The sequence below is a fragment of the Sminthopsis crassicaudata genome, chromosome 2 (genome assembly GCF_048593235.1).
Source record: "Sminthopsis crassicaudata isolate SCR6 chromosome 2, ASM4859323v1, whole genome shotgun sequence".
Taxonomy (NCBI): Eukaryota; Metazoa; Chordata; class Mammalia; order Dasyuromorphia; family Dasyuridae; genus Sminthopsis; species Sminthopsis crassicaudata.
The window spans coordinates 606,354,605-606,378,883 of record NC_133618.1 but is presented as its reverse complement, the minus strand read 5'-3'; the positions used below and the strand labels follow the sequence as shown (position 1 = coordinate 606,378,883).

The following is a 24,279-nucleotide window of genomic DNA, read 5'->3' as shown; positions in this document are numbered from 1 at the left end:
TTAGATGAAGGCTTCACATTTCAAATATACAGAGAACTTTGTCAAATTTATAAGAAAATTAGTCATTCCGCAATTGATAATAGATCAATGGATATGTATTAATAGGCTGTGTTCTATGGAAGAAATCAAATATATTTTTAAAATGTAAAAAAAATGCTCTAAATCATCATTGATTAGAGAAATGTAAATAAAAAACAATTTTGAGATACCATCTCACATCTATCTGATTGGCTAAAATGACAGAAGGAGAAAAATGACAAATAACGTATATAAAAAAATTGGGACATTGACACACTATTGGTGACACTATGAATTAATTGAACTATTTTGGAAAGCAATGTGAAATTATGCCCTGTTATAAAACAGTATATATCCTTTGACCCAGACATATCACCATTAAATCTGTTTCCCAAAGTGATCATGTTATGGTATATGATTATGAAGGAATGCTACTGTGATATCAGAAATGATAAGGAGGTTGCTTTTAGTAAAACATTAAAAGACATGCATGAAATATGGAAGAGTAAAATGAGTAGAACTGAGTAGAACCAAGACAATATTGTACATAGTAACAGTAATATTATAGACAGAGTAAATGTAATTTACTAAGGTATTCTCTTATTATATGAATATTCAAATCAGTTACAAAAGAACTACAAAGGAAAATGCTATCCAACTCTAGAGAAAGAACTGCTATATGAAACTATGTATTGTACAGTTTTGTTATAGGTATATTTGTATGCATGTGATCGTGTGAATCAAAGGGTGACCATATCTAATACCAGGTTGGGAAGGAGAAAGGGAAACAGCTTGGAACTCAAATGTAACAAAAATACAGTAAATTTTTTTAAAAAGAATAACACTGCACTTCCTAAAAACCATGAAAAATTAAGCAAAAAACTGTATTTCAGACATCACAAAAGAAAACTGTCAAGATCTATAAGAACTATAGAACAAAATAGAAAGATTATTGGGGAAGAAGAGAAAAGAAAAGGAAGCGTAGCAAAAAGAAAACTATTAAAATATTGTCTTTAAATACAAAGAAGAGAACAAGGAAACAGAGAAGCAGAAGTTTTGTAATTAAAGTATGAAATTTATTTTGTACTTTTTTAAAAGTCAGAAATATAAAAGAATTTCATATATAAAGTTTTTTTTTGTTTTGTTTTATAAATGGAAATGTTCTTTTTTTAGTGTTTTAAGATCAGAGTAAAAAAAAAAACAAAAAATTGCATATTTTTTCCAATTGCATGTCTAAAAAATTTTAACATTTGGGGTTTTTAAAGTTTTGAGTTTCAAATTCAATTACTTTCTGTGTCCTCCTCTTCTCCCTTCCCTTAGATAGTAAGCAATTCAATATAGGTTATATATATGCAAGCTGGCAAAACATTTCCTTAGCAGAGGGAGGGAGGGATGGAGGGAGGGAGGGAGGGAGGGAGGGAGGGAGGGAGGGAGGGAGGGAGGGAGGGAGGGAGGAAGGGAGAAGGGAGGAAGGAAGGGAGGAAGGGAGGAAGGGAGGAAGGAAGGAAGGAAGGAAGGAAGGAAGGAAGGAAGGAAGGAAGGAAGGAAGGAAGGAAGGAAGGAAGGAAGGAAGGAAGGAAGGAAGGAAGGAAGGAAGGAAGGAAGGAAGGAAGGAAGGAAGGAAGGAAGGAAGGAAGGAAGGAAGGAAGGAAGGAAGGAAGGAAGGAAGGAAGGAAGGAAGGAAGGAAGGAAGGAAGGAAGGAAGGAAGGAAGGAAGGAAGGAAGGAAGGAAGGAAGGAAGGAAGGAAGGAAGGAAGGAAGGAAGGAAGGAAGGAAGGAAGGAAGGAAGGAAGGAAGGAAGGAAGGAAGGAAGGAAGGAAGGAAGGAAGGAAGGAAGGAAGGAAGGAAGGAAGGAAGAAGGAAGGAAGGAAGGAAGGAAGGAAGGAAGGAAGGAAGGAAGGAAGGAAGGAAGGAAGGAAGGAAGGAAGGAAGGAAGGAAGGAAGGAAGGAAGGAAGGAAGGAAGGAAGGAAGGAAGGAAGGGAGAGGAAAATGGAGAGAAGGAAGAAGGGAGGAAGGAAGGAGGTAGAAAGGGGAAAAGGAAGGGAAGGATGGAGAGAGAAGGAGGGGGAAGAGGGGGAAAAGGCAGAGAGAGAAGGAGGGGGGGGAGTATGGGAGGATCGGAAAAAGGGAGGAAGAGGGGAGAGAGGGAGGAAAGGAAAGAAAGAAGGGAGGGAGGAAGGGAAGGAAGAAAGAAAGGAGGGAGGGAGGGAGGAAGGAAGTAGAGAGGGAGGCTCAGAAAGAGGGAGGGAAGAAGGAGGGAAGATTGGAGGGAGAGAGGGAGGGAGGGAAGGAAACAGCTTGGAACTTAAATGTAACAAAAAGAAAAACAAATTAAAAAGAAAAGAATCACACTGTACTTCCTGAAAATCATGGGAGGGGAGGGGAAAGCAAAAAACAAAACAAAAAAAAAAAAAACTTTATTGCAAACATCAGAAAAGAAAATTGTCAAGATCTACTGAACCTTGAGGGGGGAGGGGAAGGAAGGGAGAGAGAGAAAAGGAAGGAGGGAAAAAGGAAGAAAGGAAAAAATATTGAGAATATCAGGTCTTTCTCTGGAGGTAGAAAGAGTCTTTTGGGATTGTCTTGGATCACTGTATTTCTGAGGAAAGTTAAGTCATTCCCAATTTTTTTTATTGCACAATACTGTCATTACTGTGTACAACATTCTCCTAGTTCTACTTCACTTTGCATCAGTTCATGTCTTTTCAAGTTTTTTTCTGAAATCATCCTGCTTGTCATTTCTCATAGCACAATAATATTCCATCACTAACATATACCACAGTTTGTTCATAATTTCCCAATTGATGGGCAGCACCACGATTTCCAATTCTTAGTCACTAAAAAAAGAGCTGCTATAAATATTTTGGTACAAATAGGTCCTTTTTTGGACTTCTTTTGACTTTGGGTATAGATCTGGAAGTGTTATTACTGAACCAAAGGGCAAACACACCTTTCATAGCTCCTTGGGTTTTGTTCCAATTTTCTCTCTAGAATATTGGATCAGTCACAACTGGACAAGTATTTTTCCCATAATGGCTCCAGCATTTATTTTTTTTTTTTGTCATCATATTAAGCCATTCTAATAGATGTGAGGTAATTATTCAGAACCGTTTTTAATTTGCATGTCCTCTAATCAATAAATGATTGAGAGGAAACAAAACAAAACAAAACTTAAAAATTATATACAAAGCAATTGTGGTCTACGTATCAAACACTTCATGGCTGGCCTAATTCTAAATTTAAGGGATCCCTTGTTGTCCTTTAATCTCCTGTCTGTATTTATTCTTACTGTATTTATTCTTACTCTATTCACTGACAGGTAGACTACATCTAAGACAAAAAAATAATTGAGAGAATAGAGGGGACTAGAAAAGACATTATATTCTTTTCAAGTCCTCATACAAAAATACCACTTCTTTTTTCATCTTTTTCATTGGCTGTCCCTCGTACCTGGATATGTCATCCTTTTCATCTTTCTCCTGACTTCCTTCAAATCTCAACTAAAATAATTAAAGTTTCACCTTCACACATATTTTTGGTATACAACTGCATGTTGTCTCTCCCATTGGACAAAGAGTTCCTTGAAGGCAGGGAATGTTTTGCTTTTCTTTGGATCCTGGATGCTTATTAGAGTGCCTGGTACATATTAAGTACTTAATGTTAGCTAACTTGACTTTCACATCCTTCCCCTTCTCTCCTCTCATGTAGTAATCAATCCAATTCAAGTTTACTTCTTCCTTCCTAAAGACTGCAGCCTGTCTCCATAATCTCCCCTTTCCAATCCATACACAGTTTTTCTAGCAATATTCCCAAAACACAGATTTAACTATGTCACTCAGTGGCTCAAGAAGCTGCAGTTGCTCCCCACTGCCTATGGAATTAAATATGAAGACATATGGTATTTAAAGCCCTTCACAATTTGATTCCAGTCTACCTTTCTAGACTATCCCCCAGACAAATTGGCATACTTAGTGTTTTCTACACACACTATTTTAATCTCATATCTCTAAACTTTTGCCCAGAATATCTGGAATACCCTCCCTCCTTACCCACATCTATTAGAATTTCTGGCTTTCTATAAAGTTCAGCTTAAATACTATGTCCTCTATACAAAAAGCCCTTAGAGTTAGCAGATGTCACCTTCATCCTACTAATTACTTGGTTCTACTTATATGTATACATGTTGTGTATCCTAACAGAAAGTAAACTCCATCAGAGTAGGTATTATTTGTCTTTGTATCCCCAGAACTTAATACAATAATGGGCCAGTAGGTGCTTAATTAAGCTCATTTAGTGAAGTAAATTTTTTTGAACATACAGAAATAAATCTTTTTTTTCTTTTTTACTAATTGAAAAATCATTGATGAAATGAAAATTCAAGGCAGCTTGTTTTTGTTACCATATAAAGAGGAACACAGAAACATTAAGTTACCTGTATAACCCTAAAATTTACAATTTCTTCTGCATTTCTGGATAAAACATTATATTTAATTTTATTTTTTATTTGTAATTAAAACATGAAAAGCAACATGATGTAATGGATATACAGTTAGCCTCAAAATGAAGAAGATGGGTTCGAGTCTCACTTCTGATACTGGCTATGACCTCTTTGTGCCAGCTAACCCAAATCTGTAACTATAATATGCAGAAAAGTTGCTGATTTTCAATAGTACAGAAAATCCTTCGATAAGACTTCCCTATACCAGTGAAAATGTAAATAATAAGCTAAATAGTCAAAAATTCAAAAAAGCATGGTGACGCATTATGCTAAAATAATTATACTTTTGCTGTTAAAGAAAATACTGAGATTACAATCATGCTTTTCTAGAAAAATAAATAAAACAAGTCAATGGGAGATGCTCTTTAAAAGCACAGTAATAATAACTGAGTTATTCAGAACCATTAATAAAGGTATCCATTTGAATAGAGAATAATAAATTCTTGTACATTTTTAACCTAAATTGGATTGTTTGCTGTCTAAGGGAGGGAGGTAGAAAGGTGGAAGAGGAGGAAAGAAGGAAAAAAACTTGGTCTTTCTGGGTGCAGATGGCTTCCTTCATCACAAGACCATTGGAACTGGTCTAAATCACCTCATTATTGATGAGAGCCACATCCATCAGAATTGATCATCATATAATCTTGCTGTTGCCGTATAATGCCATCTCCTAGTTCTGCTCATTTCACTTAGCATCAGTTCATGTAAGTCTCTCCAGGCATCTCTGAAATCATCCTCCTGATCATTTCTTATAGAACAATAATATTCCACAACATTCATATACCATAACTTGTTTAGTCATTCTCTAATTGAGGGACATCCACTCAAGTTTCCAGTTTCTTACTACTACAAAAAGGGCTGCCACAAAAATTTTTCAAGTATTTTGAAAGATAAAAAGTTATTATCATATGAAAAAGAGAACAACAAATTCACCCCTTTAAAGGGTTAAAACTTGTTACAGAAATTAAAAAAAAAAAGATTACATGCACAACACAAAGAAGCAAACTGTGCTATCTCAGATCCCTCACTTATTAATGGTGCACTCTGCCCATAGTTGCTTAAACTGCAAAAAAAAAAAAAAAAAAAAAAAAAGTCTCACAAATCAGTTATGACAGATTCAGAAATTCTACAAGTCAAATGTGAAAAAGACAGAAACACGAGATTAAAAATCCACTTCCTTCAAAAAAAGCAAATGAACAAAAGTAAACAGGTGAACTGTAAGAAAGTCTGCCCTGTTGAAATGCACTCTATATTCACAAGCATTGCTCCTTTTAGTTATGTTATCTGTATAATGCAGAGAGATTAGATTAAGTTTAAATAACCACACTTCACTTTCAATATCAGAAGGCTGAACTGTAGGGACTTTTCCAACTGTAAGTCTAGTCTGATTCCTGGTGGCATACAAAAGGCCAAATAAGTTTAATTACTAAAATGCACAATTTTTTAACATTCCAAGTTTAAAAGTTTTAAACCCTGGGAAAAAGAAGCAATGAATATGGTAGCAAGTTCAGCCATTTTCAACAAAATCAAGAATTCATTGGGAAAGGACTATTTGACAAAAACTAGTGAGAAAATAAAATAACACTCTCAGTAAAAAGTAGGTTTAAGGTAGACAGAAAGGAGACTTACACCAATATCTCATACCAATGGTACAATAAGCTTTATATGAATACTTGACCTAGATATAAAAGATCATATACCAAACAAATTAGAGGAGTAGGGAAAGAGATGTCTTTCACAAACATATATATATATATATATATATATATATATATATATATACACACACACATACACAAAGAGTAATAGACCAAAAAAGGGATATAGAAAATAACAGGAAATAAAATGGAAAATCTTAATTTAACAAAACTGGGAAATTCTTGAATAAACAAAATCTATATAGTTAAAAATAAGAAACTTATAAATTAGAGAAAATCTTTGCAATATATTTACCTAATATGGATGATATCTAAGATATACACAAGAACAAGAGCCATTCACCAAGAGATGAATGGTCAAAGGATATGAACAGGCAAGACTCCAAAGAATAAATGCAAATAGATTATCAACAATATGAAAAAATTCTCTAAATCACTAATTATATGATACAAATTAAATTAACTCAAAAGTTCTATCTCACACCCATTAAATTAGCAAAGATGAAAAAAGAGGAAAATAACAATTTTGGGACTGAGGCCTTTTAATACTTTTTGGGGGGAGTTATGAACTGACCCAAGTACTCTGAAAAGGAATTTTAGACAATACTCAAAAAAATCATTAAATTGTGGATAGTAATAGTATTATACTCTTAGTCACACATACCACTGAGATTAAAGAAAAGGGAAGTCAAATTTAGGGGGGAAAAAAACTTTCTTTGCAAAGAACCAGCAACAAAGTAGGTCCTACCATCAATTGGGTGATAGCTGAACAGATTACAGTATATGAATGTTAATGAAATATTACCATGTGATAAAAAATAACAGAAGGATGGATTTCAAGAACTTTGAGAAGACTCATATGAACTGATAGTGAAGCAGTAGAACCAGTAAAAAAACTTATACAATGATCACAATATTGAAAAAGAAAACTCTAAAAGTCTTAACCCTATGCTAAAATAAAAAGATGCCAAACCATAAAGTGTAGCCATACCAGATAGTGATGCCAAAAGAAAGAGCACCAAAGAAACAATTTAAAATACAGAGAGTGAGAGAGAGAAAGAGAGAGAGAGAGGAGAGAGAGTACACAAGAGAGTTTTGGAACTGTTACTTTAAATGTAATTTATAATTTTTTAAAAAGTGATAGGGTTTCATATATAATCTATTTCTCTCTTTTGTATATGAAAAGATTTGTGTCTGATTATTTTTATCAAGTTCATAAATAAAAAAGAAAATAAAAATATATGTCTTCATCTATTTTCAAAAATAAAATATGTTGAACAGGCTCTTAAACATGAAAACATGGCCATAGCCCCAACCCAATGTGGCAGGAAACAATTAACAAGATATACAGGAAATTCACAACCTGAATAATCAAGAGCTGATGGTGTCTGGCCTTCCTGCCCATTCAATGGATGCAGCATTCGGCACTGTGAATGCAGTGAACCAAATATTAGTAGAATCTGAATTTCCTATATTAATCTGATTCCACCCAAATCCTTTCCTTTTAAGTTAAAATAGTGTTGACCTAGGCCCTTTCCAGAGATACTCTCTCTGCCAAATCCCCAGAACTATTTCTAGAAAATCCTTGACCCCAGAGAAAATATGTAAACAGGACATTTCTAATCAATATGCCTTGATATATAAAGTACATACTATATTAAGTATGAGGTAATATGCTAAGTCTTTGGGGGTACGAAGGAAAGACAGAAACAAGTCCCTTCCCTCAAAGAGTTTACCTTTAACCACTGAGCCTACCTATGTATACATAGGTATGTGTCTGCAGTAGATATAAGGTAACCTCAGAAGGCAAGGCACCAGCAAACTGGGAAAATGAGGCCTCTTGCAAAATGTGACACTTAAAGTATTGAAGGAAGTCAGGGATTTTAAAAGGGAGAAGGGAGAATACTCTAGCATGAAGGATAGTCTCTTCAAAAGCTGAGAATTAAAGTGTCATTTACAAGGAACACCATAGGTCAGTATGGCTAGCCCACAAACTTTATGGAGAATAACATAAGAAGACTGGAAAGATAAGGAGGGTTCAAGTTTTAAAGAGCTTCAAAAGCTAAAATGAGAATTTGCATTTGTTTGTACATTTGTAGAGGTAACAAGCAGCCCCTAAAATTTGCTGAGTATATCTATGCCTTAGGAAAATATCTTTGACTGGATAGATTAAAGTGACATTAGAGCCAAGAAGTCCAATTAGAAGGCTACTACGATGGTGGGTATATGAATGGAGAAAAAGGGACTGACTACATATGTGACTAAACATGTCATATGAATGACAGGATGGTGGTACCCTTGACAGAAGGTAAGTTTGTAAGTAAAGACTGAGTTCTTTGTACATACTGAGTTTGAGACGCTTAGATGACATCCAGCTCAAAATTTTCAACAGGAAGTTCATGATACAGGAATGAAACTCAGGAGAGACTAGGACTGGATTTATCACATATTCACATAGAGTTGAAAACTAGACCCAGGGAAAGCAATGAGTTACCAAGTTAAGGAGTATAAAACAAAATGAGGCTAGGACAAGTTTTGGGAAACATTTGCAAGTTATTAAGTGTGACATAAATGAAGATGCAACACAGGAAGCCAAGGAGTAATTAAACAGGTTAAGAGGAAAACTAAGAGAACAGTGACAAGAAAACCCAAGGAGGAAAAAATGGTCAACAATCTCAAAAGTCACGAGTTAAGAAGAATAAAGAATGAGGAAATGCCATAAAATGTGGCAATAAAGAGATGATTATTCCCAACTGATAAATGCTCAAGTATAATCAGTTTCCAACCAAAGTAATCAAAGCTATCTATAGTCATATGAAAAAATGCTCTAAATCATTATTGAATAGAGAATTGCAAATTAAAACTCCTCTAAGACACAGTATCACACCTCATATTATACTGGCTTGGGGGAGGGGGGCAGAGGGAGGTTGTGGGAAAACAAGTAACATGATGTACTGTTGATGGAGCTATGAATAGTCCAACCATTCTGGAGAATAATTTACAACTAGGCCCAAAGAACTACAAAACAGTGCATACCCAGCAATACCGCTACTAGGTCTGTATCTCAAGGTGATGAAAAAAAATATATATAGATAGATATATATAGATATATATATATGTATATATATATGTATATATATATATATATCTATATATTGACAGTAGCTCTACTCACAGTGGTAAACTGGATAGAATACTGGGCCAGGAGTCAAAAAGATTCATCTTTCTCAATTCAAATCTTAGCTCATGGCACTTACTAGCTTTGTGATTGTGTCTTACCCTAGAGCAAAATAGGAGAGGAAAGAAGAAAAAGAGTAGAGAGGAGTTGATAGAGAAGTTGGACTGAAGAAGGTGGTAGTCAGAAGCAAAACACTTGAGAAGGGACAGGATGAAAAATGAGAAAATAGGACAAATGGGAAAAAAAGAGATATACAATAGCCTTAACTGTGTGAAAAATTATTATAGCAAGTTTCTCTGACAAGGGCCTCATTTCTCATGTAGAGAATGAGTTAAATTTATAAAAATAAGAACTATTTCTCAGTTGATAAGTAATCAAAGGATATAACAGAAGAAATCAAAACTATCTATAATCATACCAAAAAAAATGTTCTAAATCACTATTGATTAGAGAAATGAATTAAACTAAAATATCTCTGAAGTGCCACCCCATACCTATCAGACTGGCCAATATGACAGAGAAGAAAAATGACAAAAGTTGGGGGAGGTGAAGGAAAAATGAGATACTAATGCATTATCAGTGGAGTTGTGAACTCTCAACCATTCTGGAAAGAAACATGGAATTATGTCAAAGGGTTCTAACACCATGAATATATATACTTTGACCCAGCAACACCACTACTAATTCAGTATCCCAAAGAAAGAAAAAAAAAAAAAAAGGAAAGCAACCCACATGTACAAAAATATTTATAGCAGTTCTTTTTATGATAGCAAAGAATTGGAAATTGAGGGGATGCCCATCAATTGAGGAATGTCTGAACAAATTGTGACAAATGATTGTAAAGGAATAGTACTGTGGTATAAGAAATAAGGAATAGAATGCTCTCAGAAAAATCTGGGAAGACTTACATGAACTAAAGCAAAGTGAAATTAGTAGAATCAAGAGAACATTGTACATAGTAATCCATAATACTATACAATGATCAAATGCAAATTAAGTTTGCCACTCTTAGCAATCATTGGATCCAAGACAATTCCAAAAAACTTATGATGAAAAAATTCTATCCAGCTCCAGAGAAATAATTGATGGAATTTAAATGTAAATCAAATCATACTTTTTTCTTTATGTTTCTTGGGGTTTTTTTCTGTTTCCTTTTGCAGCATGGCTAATATGGAAATATCTTTTGTATTACTGCATATGTATAATTTATATCAAATTGCTTATCTTCTCAATGAGGTTGAAACAGAGGGAGGGAGAGAATTTGGAACTCAATTTTTTAAAAATTGTTTGAACAAGTAATTTGGGGGGAAAATATTTTTTTAAAAAAAATTTTAAATGATGAAAAGGATGGTCTCATAAAAAGCCTGGACACCAACTCTGAAGTCAGGAAAACTTGAGTTCAAATCTGGCTGTGTGACCCTGGGCAATTACCTCAATTGCCTCAGAAAAAAATAAAAATTAAAAATAAAAGCTTGGAAAGACAACATGAATTGATGCAAAGTGAGCAGAACTAAAAGAACAATACTGAAGATAAGAATCTGTGCAAGACTGAGTAACTCTGATCAATGCAATGATCTACCATGATTCTAAAGAACTCTTGATATAATAGAAATGCTATCTACCTCCAGATAAAGAAGTTATGGAATCAGAGTACAGATTGAAGCATATTTTTTTCCTTTTTTTTATTTTTCTTGGGTTGTTTTTTTTTTTTTTAAGAACATGGTCAATATGGAAACATTTTATATGACCTTATGTAATGGAAACATTTTATATGACTATAAAATATTTTTCTTGAAGTTTTTTGGAACATGGTTAATATGGAAATATTTTATATGACTTCTTTTAATAAATATATAATGGCTATCATTTTGCTTACCTTCTCAATGGGTAGGAAAGGATTAAAGAGGAAAGAATTTCAAACTGAAAATAAAAATAATTCCTTTAAAAAGAGTTAATTAGTAACTTTAGAAAGAGCCACTTCAGTTAAGTGACAAAAGTGGAAGCCAGGCTGCAGAAGGTTTATAAGTAAGAAGTGTATAATGGAGTTACCAAGTATAGATGGATTTTTCAAGCAGTTTACCTGGAAAGGGGAAGGAAGCAGGAATGTTAGGATTAATGAAGGATTTTTGAGAATAAGAAAAGACCTAGACAAAATCAGCAGAGAGACAGGGAAGTTGAATATAAAAGAGGAAAGATATGATTTTTTAAAAAGGGTTGTCTGCTGGAAAAGACAATTCTTCATAGGCCTTTCTAGTTAAGGACCAAAAAGAAGGGAATTCATTTCAGGTCCACAAACATTGAGACTTGCCATGAAACAATCCAAATGCTTTCAAGAGAACTCAAAAAGAAAATATTTTGCCTGCAACAATGTTGAGAGTAAGGATTTTGTACAGTCAATCTATCCAAAGCTCTCTACATGAAGCTCACAATCCTTCATACAAAAATATTCAGGCATAAAGAAACCAGATGAGAAGACCAAAAAAAATGTTATGTGTTCCCTGCTTTTGGTTCATTATTTAAAAAGGCCCTTTAGTCATTCATTTCCCCATGACTTACTTTCCAGTCCTGCCTAAAAACCCAAACTCCAGCAAAAGCCCTCCTAATACCAGGCCTTGATGCTCACAAATTGACCACTTTATTTTCCACTCTTCTCTTAGCTCTCTAACTTGCCTTCAAGTTCTTATCACATAAGAACTCCCCAATAAGTATTCCAGTTAGTCAAAATACCACCCATTTCTAAAAATCTCTTGAGAACACACCAATTCATACTTAACTGACTCCATGTGATAACACAAAGTTCTAAGAGCAACAGGTAGTTATAGGATAACTAAGTAATGAAAAGATGAGAATTGTTTAGAGTAAAGAATAATAGATAGTACAAGAAATGAACAAAGTCCCAAAAAGCCACTATTCTAGAGCTAATGAGAATGCTTTAAGGTTAACTAGGAATGAACACAAGACACTAACAAAGAGTAACTTTTAACATAAATCAAACACAAAAGAAAAAGGAGGAGACAGCTGCAATAAAAAATGTTGACAGTTTAAACAGTGACTGAAGTGAGGGATGTACAGATTGTATTTAGCTGTGCCTATATGTTTATGTATTGGAGAAGAGGGTTGAGAAGAAAATAAAAAGTTGGCAAATAAATGATGAACTATCCTGTCCTAACTTCTCTCCTGCAATCTAATACTACCAAATTACTAATTGCCTCCTGGGTATCTACAGCAGGATGCCTCATCGAATACCTAAAATAGAAAGACCTCTTTGCTTCTTCCCAAATCCATCTCTTCTCCAGATTTCCCCAGTTCTAACGACAAACAATGATTAGAATCACTCAGGTTTGCAAACTTGGAATCACCCTTGATTCTTCCTTTTTCTAACCTTATTCACATCTAATCTGTTACCAAAGTATTATTCCTAACATCTCTTAACATCCCATTCTTTCCATTCATATGGCTTCTACCTTAGTTCAAGTCCTTGCCTCAAATGTCTCTTAGCAACCTGATTCTTCTACTTTATGACTTTTTGCTCCCAAGCCATCCAAATGTCATTTGACCTAGAGATCCTATTACCAGGTATATATCCTGAAAAAAGTCAAAGATAGAAAAGTTCCATGTGCAATAAAATATTCATAACAGATGAGAGAAAAGAACAAAGTTAAATAGATTCCTATGAAATGATGAACAGATTATGATACCTTAATATGTATTTTTTTTTAATAGAGAATGAAGATTCTGGGAAGCAAAAGAAGATTTTTATGAACAGATATTGCTGAGTAAAGTAGAATCAGTTAAAAAAAAATCTCACTGACAATCATGTAAATACCAATTACAAAAAAACGGGGAACTGAAGGCGGCGTGGTGATAGCAATCAAACGTGGCCCTAGAAAAGAATTGAGAAAATATCACTTCCTCACTCTTTTTTAGTTAGGGGAAGAGAAAGAAAATATGGAATGAAGCATTAATGAAGCGCTACAAGTGTGCAAAGTTGAGTAATGTTAAGTGCCAGGTGAACAGAAAAGCAGCTCCTATGGATGCAGAAAAGTGTATGTGATGTCACGTAGAGTAGAAATGTTGGTTAATTTCGTTAGATCGCCCCCCCCCCTTTTTAATCTTTATAACAATGGATGTCAAGCCGGGCAGAGGAAGGAAGTATAACCAGCAATAAAGGTGACCAAAAAAAAAAAAAAAAAAAAAAAAAAAATTCAATAAAACAAATTAATTATTGGTGGCTTTACAAAAACTGGTAGATTTTGGGAAAAGATAACGCCGCTTTTATTTTAAATCAAATTAAAATTCCAATTCAATGGCCCACCAAGGATGTCCGGTTCTGTGCACGCACAACACGGATATGGTCTCCACCGCGGCTCTCCCTCCCGATCCACACCGGTAAGGAAAGTCAGCGGTCCGGCCCCAAGCCGCCACCTCCGGCTGCCCGAGGATCCGCCGGAACTCTCCCCCCAGGAGCGCACCCGGCCGGGGGTCTGCCTTCAGCGGGCACCTCGGCCAGCCTGCCCTCGGCCTTCCCGCCACCTCTCCTCGCCGGAGCCGGCAGGGGGAGGAAGGGGGAGGGGACGAGGCCCAGATGTCAAAGCCACCGCCGCCGCGGCCCCTCCTCCCCGCAGTCCGGTGACAGCTCGGGCTCCAGCCCGCGGCCGGCGGACCAGGCAGGTGCAGCCAGCGGTCCGCCCCCGGAGCCCCGCGGCTCCGGCGGTCAGTCGCTGCGTCACCTGTCAGGGCCGGCTTCCCTCAGCGGCGGCGGGGACCCGGGCGAGCCGGAGGGCACGGCCGCCAGCCCGGGTCCGGGCCCTAGGAGACCAGAGGAGACCGGGACGCCGCGTGGATTTACCGAAGGGTGGGCCCCACGCAGGCGGTGTCGGTGCTCTCGATCTCCTGCAGGATCCGCTCGTGTTCAGGGACGGCCGCCAGGCCCTCGCCGCCCTCCGCCATCTTGGAGTGAGGCAGAACTAACAGCCGCGGCGGCGCGAGAGCGGGAGAGCCGCGAGTTCGGGAGCGGGCGGGGCCGGGGCGGGGGCGGGGGGGGGAGCTCAGGGGAGCGGCGCGAGGGGCGGAGGAGCTCGAGCGCCGGCTCCGGTACCCCCCCACGTCCCCTCCCACATCGCCCCCTCCGGACCATCCTACGTAGCGAAAGCTGGGGCTGGGCCCGGCGGGTGAGGGGCTCAGGTGGCGGCCGGTTAGGCCTCTGTGAAGTAGAGGGAGTCTCTAGGTGACTACAATGTGCTACTAATGACGCGCCCCGACTTCGAACAGTTTTCGGGAGAGCGCCTAAGGGCTTCCAATCACGGCCCGCACTAGTGAAAGCCCTCTCCCCGCACCTGCCGCGCGGCGGCTGGCCTTCAGGCCAACTCCGTAATCTCCATCCCACCTCTCCCCTCCCGGGATAAGCGTGGAAGCTCCTCGGGGGCGGGGGCTGAAGCCCACTCCAGCCCCAGAACTCTCGCGCCCACGGGCGCGCTGCTCAGCTCGCACCTGCTGCGGGGAGCGCCGAGGCAAACACTTGTTGACTAGACTTGGTTTGAATGGGGCTTCCGATTCCGCCTCTGAAAAATCAAGATGTTAATTATGGCCGGAGAGAAGGCTTCAAACGACAATTAGTAAGAAAAATGCAAATCAAGATCGCTCTGAAATTCCACTGCACCCAGCCTAGTGACAGGGCAAAAGGGACCGCGGACGGGGCCTGGAATTGTGAAGGGACCGCGGACGGGGCCTGGAATTGTGAAGGGATCCCACGGTTTTGGAAAGTAAATACCGGCAGAGAAAATCATTAAAATGTCCCCACCCCTTACCAGAGATCCTCCTGCTAAGCCTGTATTCCAAGGCTGTCAATGACAAAAAGATTTACATCAAACATGCTATATGTATACATATGCTTTATCTGTCATATATATTCATAAGCATCTATAGTACTATATTATATAGGCATTTTTGTGGTAGCAAAAAGCTAGAACCAAAGTAGGTGCCTGTCAGTAGGGAAATGGTTAAATAAACAGAGACAGAGAAAGAGAGAGACAAAGACAGAGAGAGACAGATTGAGAGACAGAGAGAGATGATAGAATATTACTGTATTGTAAGAAACTATCAAGAATAGAAGCATGAACTGATACAAGTGAAGTAAGCAGAATCAGGAAAACCGTGTTGTATGACTACAATAATACCAATAGAAGGAACTTTTTTTTTTTTTCCGGTGGGTTTTACAATGACTAAATTTGGTGCCAAAGAATACATGAGAAAACGTACTTTACAGAAGTGAAGCACTATGGAGGCGGAACTTTGCACATACAGTGAGGGTCAGTTGTTTCCAGTTTTGACGAACTCTTTCTTTTTCCATTCCCTGTTACAAGGTATGTTTCTCTATGTTAAGGAGAGAGAACCATATTTGAAAATGGAGGTGATATAAAGACAACTGTAACCTTAGTTCCAAAGCACTGGGATTACAAGTAAAAATTAGTCTATATTTAAAAAAAGAAAAAATGAAAAACTGAGGGGATTGGCTAAAACTAGTGGTTATTAAAGAAAATGCCACAGGAAACTATTGTGCCATCCCTAGATGTGCCACAAAATTTTGAATGTTTCTTTACTATAGATATCTTGAATTTGCAAAGAGAGGAACAAAAAAAAAGGCTACTTTTGTTGAAGTGAAACGGCTCATAGCCAAGCCCCACTTCCCCACTGCCATGAACAAACCGACCGCCCTCCAAAAATAATGAGAATAACTTAACTGGGTAACTCCAAGGTGCCTCCTGTCTCTAACTGTGATCTTGGGTAAATAAACAGCGCTCCTGGCCTCGAAGACAAGAAAGAACTCCCTCTGCCCATACAAAATGCAAGACATCAGAGTAGATCAAAGCTTTCAGTGGTACCTGTAATTGGGGAAGGTTGCAGTCTTTGTCACCAATGAGGATGATTTCTGATTCTAAGTCTTGTATACTTCTCCACTTGGTCATAATCTATACTCTTAAATAACAATTGAAGATTAACTTCAGGACAGTAATAAAAATGCTGTAACTAAGCAGCCTATAATAAATACCATATAGTTATTATAGAAAATAAGAGCTGTTAGACTTCAAAGACAGGGAGGAACTGCTGGGTGGAGCAGTAAAGAAAGGCAGTAAAAGAAACAGAAACTGGATGAAGAAAAGGCATCAAGGAGAAACAATAGGGGTACAGAGGAAAAGATTAGATCAGAAATAGTAGATTACTTAAGAAAACATCAATAGAGCAATCTGGCTAGAGCAGAGCATCGATTGAGGGTTTTGAAAATGTAAATTAGTGCCTAACTCTGGAATACCCTAAACAGCCAGACAGTGGGTTTGGATTTTATTCTGTAAGAAGTAATAAGTTTTTCAGGAAAATGAGTTTCAGGATGTAATTGGATAGTTAATACATTGAGTTAGTGCATTAGTATATTATTTGAATATCCTAGAATTGAATTGGAGGAACTAATTGGACTGGATTGCATTTGGGAATTATGTAGTACTTTAAATTTCCTTTTAAAGTTTTGTTAGTGCCTTTTGGTTTTATAAAATACCTGCTTCCAAATATACCTGTGACCTTTCCCGGTAACAAAGATTAAAAAAAAAAAAAAAAAAAAAAAAAAAAAAAGCAAAACCAAGTTCACAATGACCTGTCAATAAATATAACTTTTCTTGCCCTTCCATCTCTTCAATGAAAAGGAGAGAAATGTTTACCTCTTCTCCATGGCCATATATGGTCATCATAAGTATATATTGCCCATTTTCTTTTTACTTTCTTCCATTTGCATTGTTGCAGTCATATGATTTTCCTTATTCCAGCATACTTCATTTTGCAATGGTTCCCATAAATTTTCCCAAGCTTCTCTTAATTATTCATATAAATAATTTTTTCAGCATAGTAATATTCCATTGCATTCAAAGACCACAATTTGCTTAGGTATTCCTCAAGCAATGAATACTTTCTAGTTCTTTATGATTACCCCCAAAAATATTGCTACAAATATTTTGTTAGATATGCCTTTCTTTCTATCTTTAACTTCGTTGGGTGTACATTTGGCCTAATATTTGTAAAAAGCACTTAACATTGTGCCTAACATATAGTAGACTTGTTCCCTTCTCCCTTTCCTCCTCTTCCCTTCCTTACTTTTTTTTAAAAATGGGATCTCTAGCTCAAAAGACTGAGGGTATTTTAGTGAGAATGGTTGAACCAATTTACAATTCTACCATGAGTTCATTAGCATCCCTGTCTTCTTGTAGCAACTCTAGCATTGACTATTTCCATTTTTTTTATTTTGCCAAATATGAGATAAAATCTCAATAATTATAATTTGCATCTCTTTTATTATTTGTTATTTGAAGCAATCTTTAATGTGATCACTAAGAATCTGAAACAGCCTTTGAGAATTGTTCATATTCTTTAACCACTTTTCTACTGGGAAATAGTTTCCAGTCTTATAAATCATCAAAATTTGTTTTCTATTGATTTTTTTAAACCTCTTCCTCTTTAAAATCTGCTCTTTGCACATGCAGTCAGTTTTGTTTACCTTGTTTTGATGTTAAACTGTTCCTATGGATTCTCTCTCCAACACACATATCTCAAGTTATATTTGCTTAATTGCCCATTTCTTTAGTCTTAATTATTTATCTGTGTGCCCTCCCTCCATTTGACCCTTCCCTTTCCATGCCTATATAGCCATGGTATTCAACAACTTCCCTCCCCATCTTCAACCACTTAAATTAAGCAAAAATTTTACTGCATCTTCTTTTTAAAATAATTCATTGACTTTTTTCCATTAAAAAAGTTTAATAATCCCAAATTGTTCTAAGAAAAAAGACTCTTTTTCCCAAAAATAAATGTTCTGGTGGTTCCATGCTGAATCTTGTAACAACAGTCTCTGTTGCCAAAGAAAAAGAAGATGGTTGATGGATACAAACACAATATAGAATACTTCTCAGGAAACTCACTCAAGAAGTGGTGTTAGTTAAAATATATTCTCTAATCCTACATTTGTCCATTTCCAATACATTCCGTACTCTGGCCATTCTCCTGATCATGGCCCCACCAGAACCTGGACCAGCTTGGGCTCCTATAACTGAGCTTTCACTTGATTTTGTCTATCTCGGGCTTCCAAGCCATTTCTCTGCTATTTCTAAATCCTACCACTGCACACATACACCCAGCCCTCCCCTGTTCTTAGTTTATAATTCCCCTTTGTCATCTTCATCCACTAGAGTTTAAATTCCTTAAAGGAAGGGATTATCTTTCTTACTTGTATTTATATCCCCAGGATATATCACTGTGCCAAGCACATAGTAAGCACTTAATAATTTTTTTCAATTATTCAGAAGAAATCTCACCAAGAATATTTGTAGATGAAACTAGAAAAATAAGATCATCTAAAATAGTCAATCTGCTGACATTTTTATAGTGACCTATTTTCATTAACAAGGATACTGATGAACTACTACAATGATACCTGATGTTCTATGCAATGAAGAGAACATGACATGGAAGAGGATGAAGTCACAAAGACTGGCCACATGACCATCTGCATAAAGAATAAATCCATACTCAAGGTTTTTAAAAATACTATTTAAATTTTTAAATTTTAAAGTACTTTGAATCTATTTTATCGTATCTCAAAGAAAAGTTTACAAGATAAAGGATAAGACCACAAAAAGTACTTTTAACGTAACAAATTTCTTCAAATAATTCTTTTTTATTATTACCTTAACCCTGATAAAAGTACAAAGCTTCCTCAGTGAAAACAGTAGTTATTTGAAAGAAATACACTTAACCAATCACATATAGAAAAGCAAAATGGGGGCAGGGTTACAACATGCAATTGGAAAGGCAGCCCATTGAGTTAATCCACAAGTGTACATATGTGTATGTTTCAACCAAACACAACACACATTGAGTTGTGTCCAGAAGTGAACTGGGGATGACAATAAGGCTAGATCATATTAATTTATTGGAAGGACTATAGATTGGTGTATAATTTTTAGAGAGGAATGTATCAATAAAAGACAAAATTGATTTAATCCTTTGATTCATTGATTCTGTTGCTAAGATTTTATTCTGTAGATAATGTAGAAAGGAAAAAAAGGAGATTCTATGCAAAAATATTCATAGATGCTTATGTATTTAAATGTATGCTTAGGTAATTAAAAATTAGAAACAATTTGTCAAACAATTAGAGAATAACTAAAAATATATCACTAAATATTAAAAATGAAATACTAGTTTATTAAGTAATAAAACAACGGAATTAGACAAGATGATTTCTGAGATCCTATTTAGTTTTAAAACCAAAACTACAGTTCAAGCCTTCATTACTTCTCTTATGGACTAGCATGGTTTTCTGCTTTTGGTCTCTTCCCTTTCCAATCCATCATTCACAGTTACCAAAATAATTTTTCTTAGGCACATGTCTGACAGTGTCTCTATTCTGCTTTAAAAAAAAAAAAAAAAAAAAGCAATCTTTAGTAGCTTCCTTTTATTTATACAAGAAAAGTCAAACTCCTCAGCTTAGCTTTTAAAGCCTAATACAACCTGTCTCTAATTTATCTCTCTAGTTTTAATTCACCTTACTCCCTTCCTGCACTTTACATTCTAGTCTAACTGGTCTATCAGGTGTACCCCATAATCAACATTCCACCTACCCACTCCATGCATTGCAAAAGCATTGCTTGAAATATCCTTCCTCTCAGAATCCTCATTAGGTATCACCTCCTCTATGAAGCCATTCTTGATCTCCTTGTGCTCACACCCTCCCCAAATTACTCTATATTTATTTATCAAGTTTGTATGTGTGTAAAAGAACTTAACACAGATAAAAAGGAGGAAATAGAAATACAACTTAAGAAAATGAAGACAACCAGTGCAATGTGGGTCAGAGTAGATACACATGGGAGTTACATGATATCACTTTTCAAGGTATCTAAAAGAAAATGCAGAGAAATTGACTAAAGTTCATAAATGGCATTAGTCAATGCTGGAAAAGTTTTGGAAAGATAGCAGCAAGACTTCAGGTTACTGAGTCTTAAATCTTTTCCCAAAGATTTAAGAAGGCCATGGACAAGGAATTCGCAGCCTGAGAAGAAGATATGGATGGGTTACAGTCTTTACCTTAGGAAGGCATGCCTCCATCAGTGAGATCACATGTTCTTTAAGGATTGTATTTTTTTAAGTCCCCTTACTAAAATATAAACTATTTGAAATGGTACCATTTGGTTTTGTCCTTTTTATTTCCAGTGCTTTGTCTATACTGTACAGGTACTTAATAAATATTTGTTAAATTAAATTGAATTAAAAAGGAATACAAACTGTCTGAAGAGTTTTAGAGGAGGAAGAAAGACTATCAATTCAGGAACTATTTTCCACACCACCTTCCCACAACTGCTACTATTCTTCCATTCTCTAATATGAGTTCTCTGACTCAGTGAATTGTTTTTTAGTTTCTCTTTTAAGTTTTATTGATGCTTTCTTTTTATATCATAGCACTTTCTTTATAAAGGATCTCTACCAAATCCTTACTTGAAATGTCGCAAGTGTCTCCATTTCCTCTCCTTCAAGCAATCAACCATGTGACTATCCAGGCCAGAGTCCAGTACAAGGTATTTGAGATTATAGCTCAAAACATTCAATCTCTGGAAATTCTGTTATCCTGATCAACATATTCTCCTATTCTCCAGCTACCTAGTCTCAAGGAAAGGAGGGTTCTCAGATTATCCTGTGAGATGTCACTGATTGCCACTCCACTAACATAAAGTTCAAGGGCCACCAAGCCCCAGTAGGACAGAGAGATTAGCGAAGTCCTGAAACTGGCATCCTCCTTCTAGTTGCACAACGCTAATGAGACAGCACCATCCGCAGCCAGTGACCAAGTCCAGTGACCCCTGGGCTTTTATCCTGGCCCTTCCACTTCTGCCCCTAAACTCTACAGACCCGCCAGGCTTCACAGCTGTATGGTTGCTACCGATCATCAAGCCAAAGACAGGTAGAGTAGGGAGAGTTAAAAAAAAAAAAATTTAAAGCAAAAAAAACCAAAAAAAAAGCCTGAGCCACTTAGAAGGACCTGCCGGGGTTTGTAGTCAGTTTAGTCAGAAGACTTGAGTTCGAATCTTGTTTCTTTCAACTTGTATGATCTTGGACAAACTATGAACCTCTCTGGGTTACATTTTCCTCATCTGTAGAATAAGGGGGTTAAATTTAGAGAGAATAATAGGAATAAAAATGCTATACAGATATTACTATTATTCTCTAAGTTCATTTACATGGCATGAAAATTTGTAAAGCTCTTTACACATCCTTTTAGGAGGAGGTTCCCATTTAATATATGGGGACACTGAGGCAGAGGTTTAGTGATTTACCCAGGCTTACACAGCTAGAAAATGAAGCAGGGTTTGAACTGAAGTCAGGCTGACTCCAAGTCCAATGCTCTATGCTTGGTACCGCCTAAATGCTTCCAGGATGACATCCAAGGTCCATTCCAGCATAAAATCTATAGCCTTATGGCTTTAGCAGAATATAGTTGTCCCTTCTACAATTGCAACTTTCCCCATCGAAGTTTCAACATATCATGGGTTGACATAAGAAATTAAATGGGAATTTGGAGGGAATTTTGAGGAAGCCATAGATGACAGACTAAGGCCTGCAGACAATACAGGAAAAGTTTAAAACTCAGAAATGCATATATGTACAGTTTTGCATAATGTCAACCCAAGTTTTATAATAAGGTACTATAAACATCTCATAAAAGAAAAAAGAAAAAAATCAGTCTTCCTCTCTGGTACAAAGGGAGGACCAAAAATTTTTATGTGGATTTCCCAGATTGGAGGGGGAGAGGGCACCATACCCACTAAGGCATAACAATATATTATAACAGCCTTTTAAGATACAAAACATTAAAATATTTTCTTTTTAATTCAATTGTTTTGATTACATTTTTCAAACTGTCTCCCCCTTCCTCTCAACCCTTCACTAGAGAAGGCTACCATTTGACACAGATGTATAGATATAGATATAAGTCTAAGTAAAACCATACTACACATAGTTCTATTTATCAGTTATTTATCTAATGATGGATAGCAACTTTCTTCATAGCTCCTTTATAGTTTATTTGTTTATAATGCTTAGAATAACTTAGTTGTTCACACTCATTCTTTAGACATTGCTGCTACTATAAACAACATTCTCTTGGTTCTATTTATTTCACTCTTCACTATTTCATATAAGTCTTTCCATATTTTCTAAAATCAACCTGCTCATCATTTCTTATAGTGAAGTAATATTCCAGCACAATCCTATATCACAATTTATTTAATCATTTCCCAATTGATGGGAATCCCCTTAATTTCCACAAGGAGAGCAGCTAAAAATATTTTAGAATTTAGGCTCTTTCCCTTTTCCCCTAATCACCTTGAGAAATAGACTCAATATTATTAAAGTTAAAGAGTTATGGGTTAAAGAGTATGCTCATTTGTATAATTCTTTGGGTATAATTCCAGATTTGTCTCCAAAATCAATTCACAATTCCACCCACAGTGTAAAGTATCACATTTTTTCCACATCCTCTCTAACATTTGTCCCTCCCTCTTCCATCACTTTAGCCAATCAGATAGGTATGAGATGATATCTCAGAGTTGGTTTTAAGATGCAGTTCTCTAATCAATAATGATTTAGAGTATTTTTGTATGATTATCTATAGTTTTGGTTTCTTCCTCCAAAAACTGCCTGTTCTTATCCTTTGATCATTTATCAATTGAAGAATGACTCATAATCTTATAAATATGACACTACATATTTGATATCTGAGGCCTTTATCTGTAAAAAAAAAGTTTTTTCATTTGTCTGCATCACTTCTAATCTTGGATATATTGATTTTATTTGCATTTGCTGTAATAAGAATTATCCATTTTGCATTTCACAATGCTCTCATTTATTTACAAATTATTTTCCTATTCATAAGTCTGATAAGTACTATATTCCATATTCTTTTAATTTATTTATCATAATTTTTTATATCTAGGTCATGTATCTATTTTGACCTTATCTTGATAAAATATTGGTCTATCCCAATTTTTGCCAGACTGCTTTCCAGTTTTCCAAACAACTTTTATCAAATAGTAAATTCTTTTTTGGCAATATTAACTCTTTACATTTGTCAAACATAAGGTTATTCTATTCATTTGCTACTGTGCATTCTATATAGTGTTCCACTGATCCACCTTTCTATTTCTTAGCCAGTACCAGATAGTTTTGACAATTACAAATTTATAGAGTTTAAGATCTGAAACTGCTAAACTTCTTTCCTTTACATTTTTAAGAATTAATTCCTTTGGTATTTCTGAGCTTTTGTTCTTCCAAATGAATTTTGTTATTGTTTTTCTTAGCTCAATGAATTTTTTTTAGTAAAATAATTTCAAGAGACATCCACTTTCCCCTCTAAACAGTTAAAGGATGATTTTCTAAATCCACATGCCCCCATCAGGGATCTATTTCTACTTGATTTTAACACCACTTATGTATCCCTGGGGCAACCAGGTAGGCAAGTAGGTAGAGTACCAGTTCTGGAATCAGGAATCTGAGTTGAAATCCAACCTCAGACACTTACTAGCTAGGTGACAAATCACTTAATCCGGTTTGCCTCCATTTCCTCCTCTATAAAATCAGCTGGAGAGGAAAATGGCATACCTCTCCAATGTGTTTCCCAAAAAAAAATTTTAATGAGGTCAAGAAGAGTCAGACATGAAACAAAACAACTAAACAGCAACAACAAAAGTCTATCCCTGTTTAATTAAAGTGTTTCTTGAATTACAATTTTTTTTATTTTTCCACATAGAAAAGAACAAAAAGGAAGAATGGCAATAAAATTTAGTCAAGGGGATGTATTGTGCTTTTAAAGAAACTAAAGTGAGCCATAATATTA

At 36.2% G+C, this 24,279-nt stretch overlaps 1 protein-coding gene across 9 annotated transcripts in view; it reads right to left on the bottom strand.

Moving 5' to 3' along the window:
* EXOC6 (exocyst complex component 6) overlaps positions 1-24,279 on the bottom strand; it is a 194,462-nt gene that overhangs the window by 165,411 nt on the left and 4,772 nt on the right. For 3 of the 9 annotated variants that reach the window (XM_074295882.1, XM_074295878.1, XM_074295880.1), the window contains exon 1: positions 14,200-14,479. The exons of the other annotated variants lie outside the window; for them this stretch is intronic. In XM_074295882.1, the coding sequence (XP_074151983.1) occupies positions 14,200-14,300 (101 nt within the window). In that variant the 5' untranslated portion in view covers positions 14,301-14,479. Of the gene's footprint in view, positions 1-14,199; positions 14,480-24,279 lie in introns of those variants that run through there. 9 annotated transcript variants of the gene reach the window in all.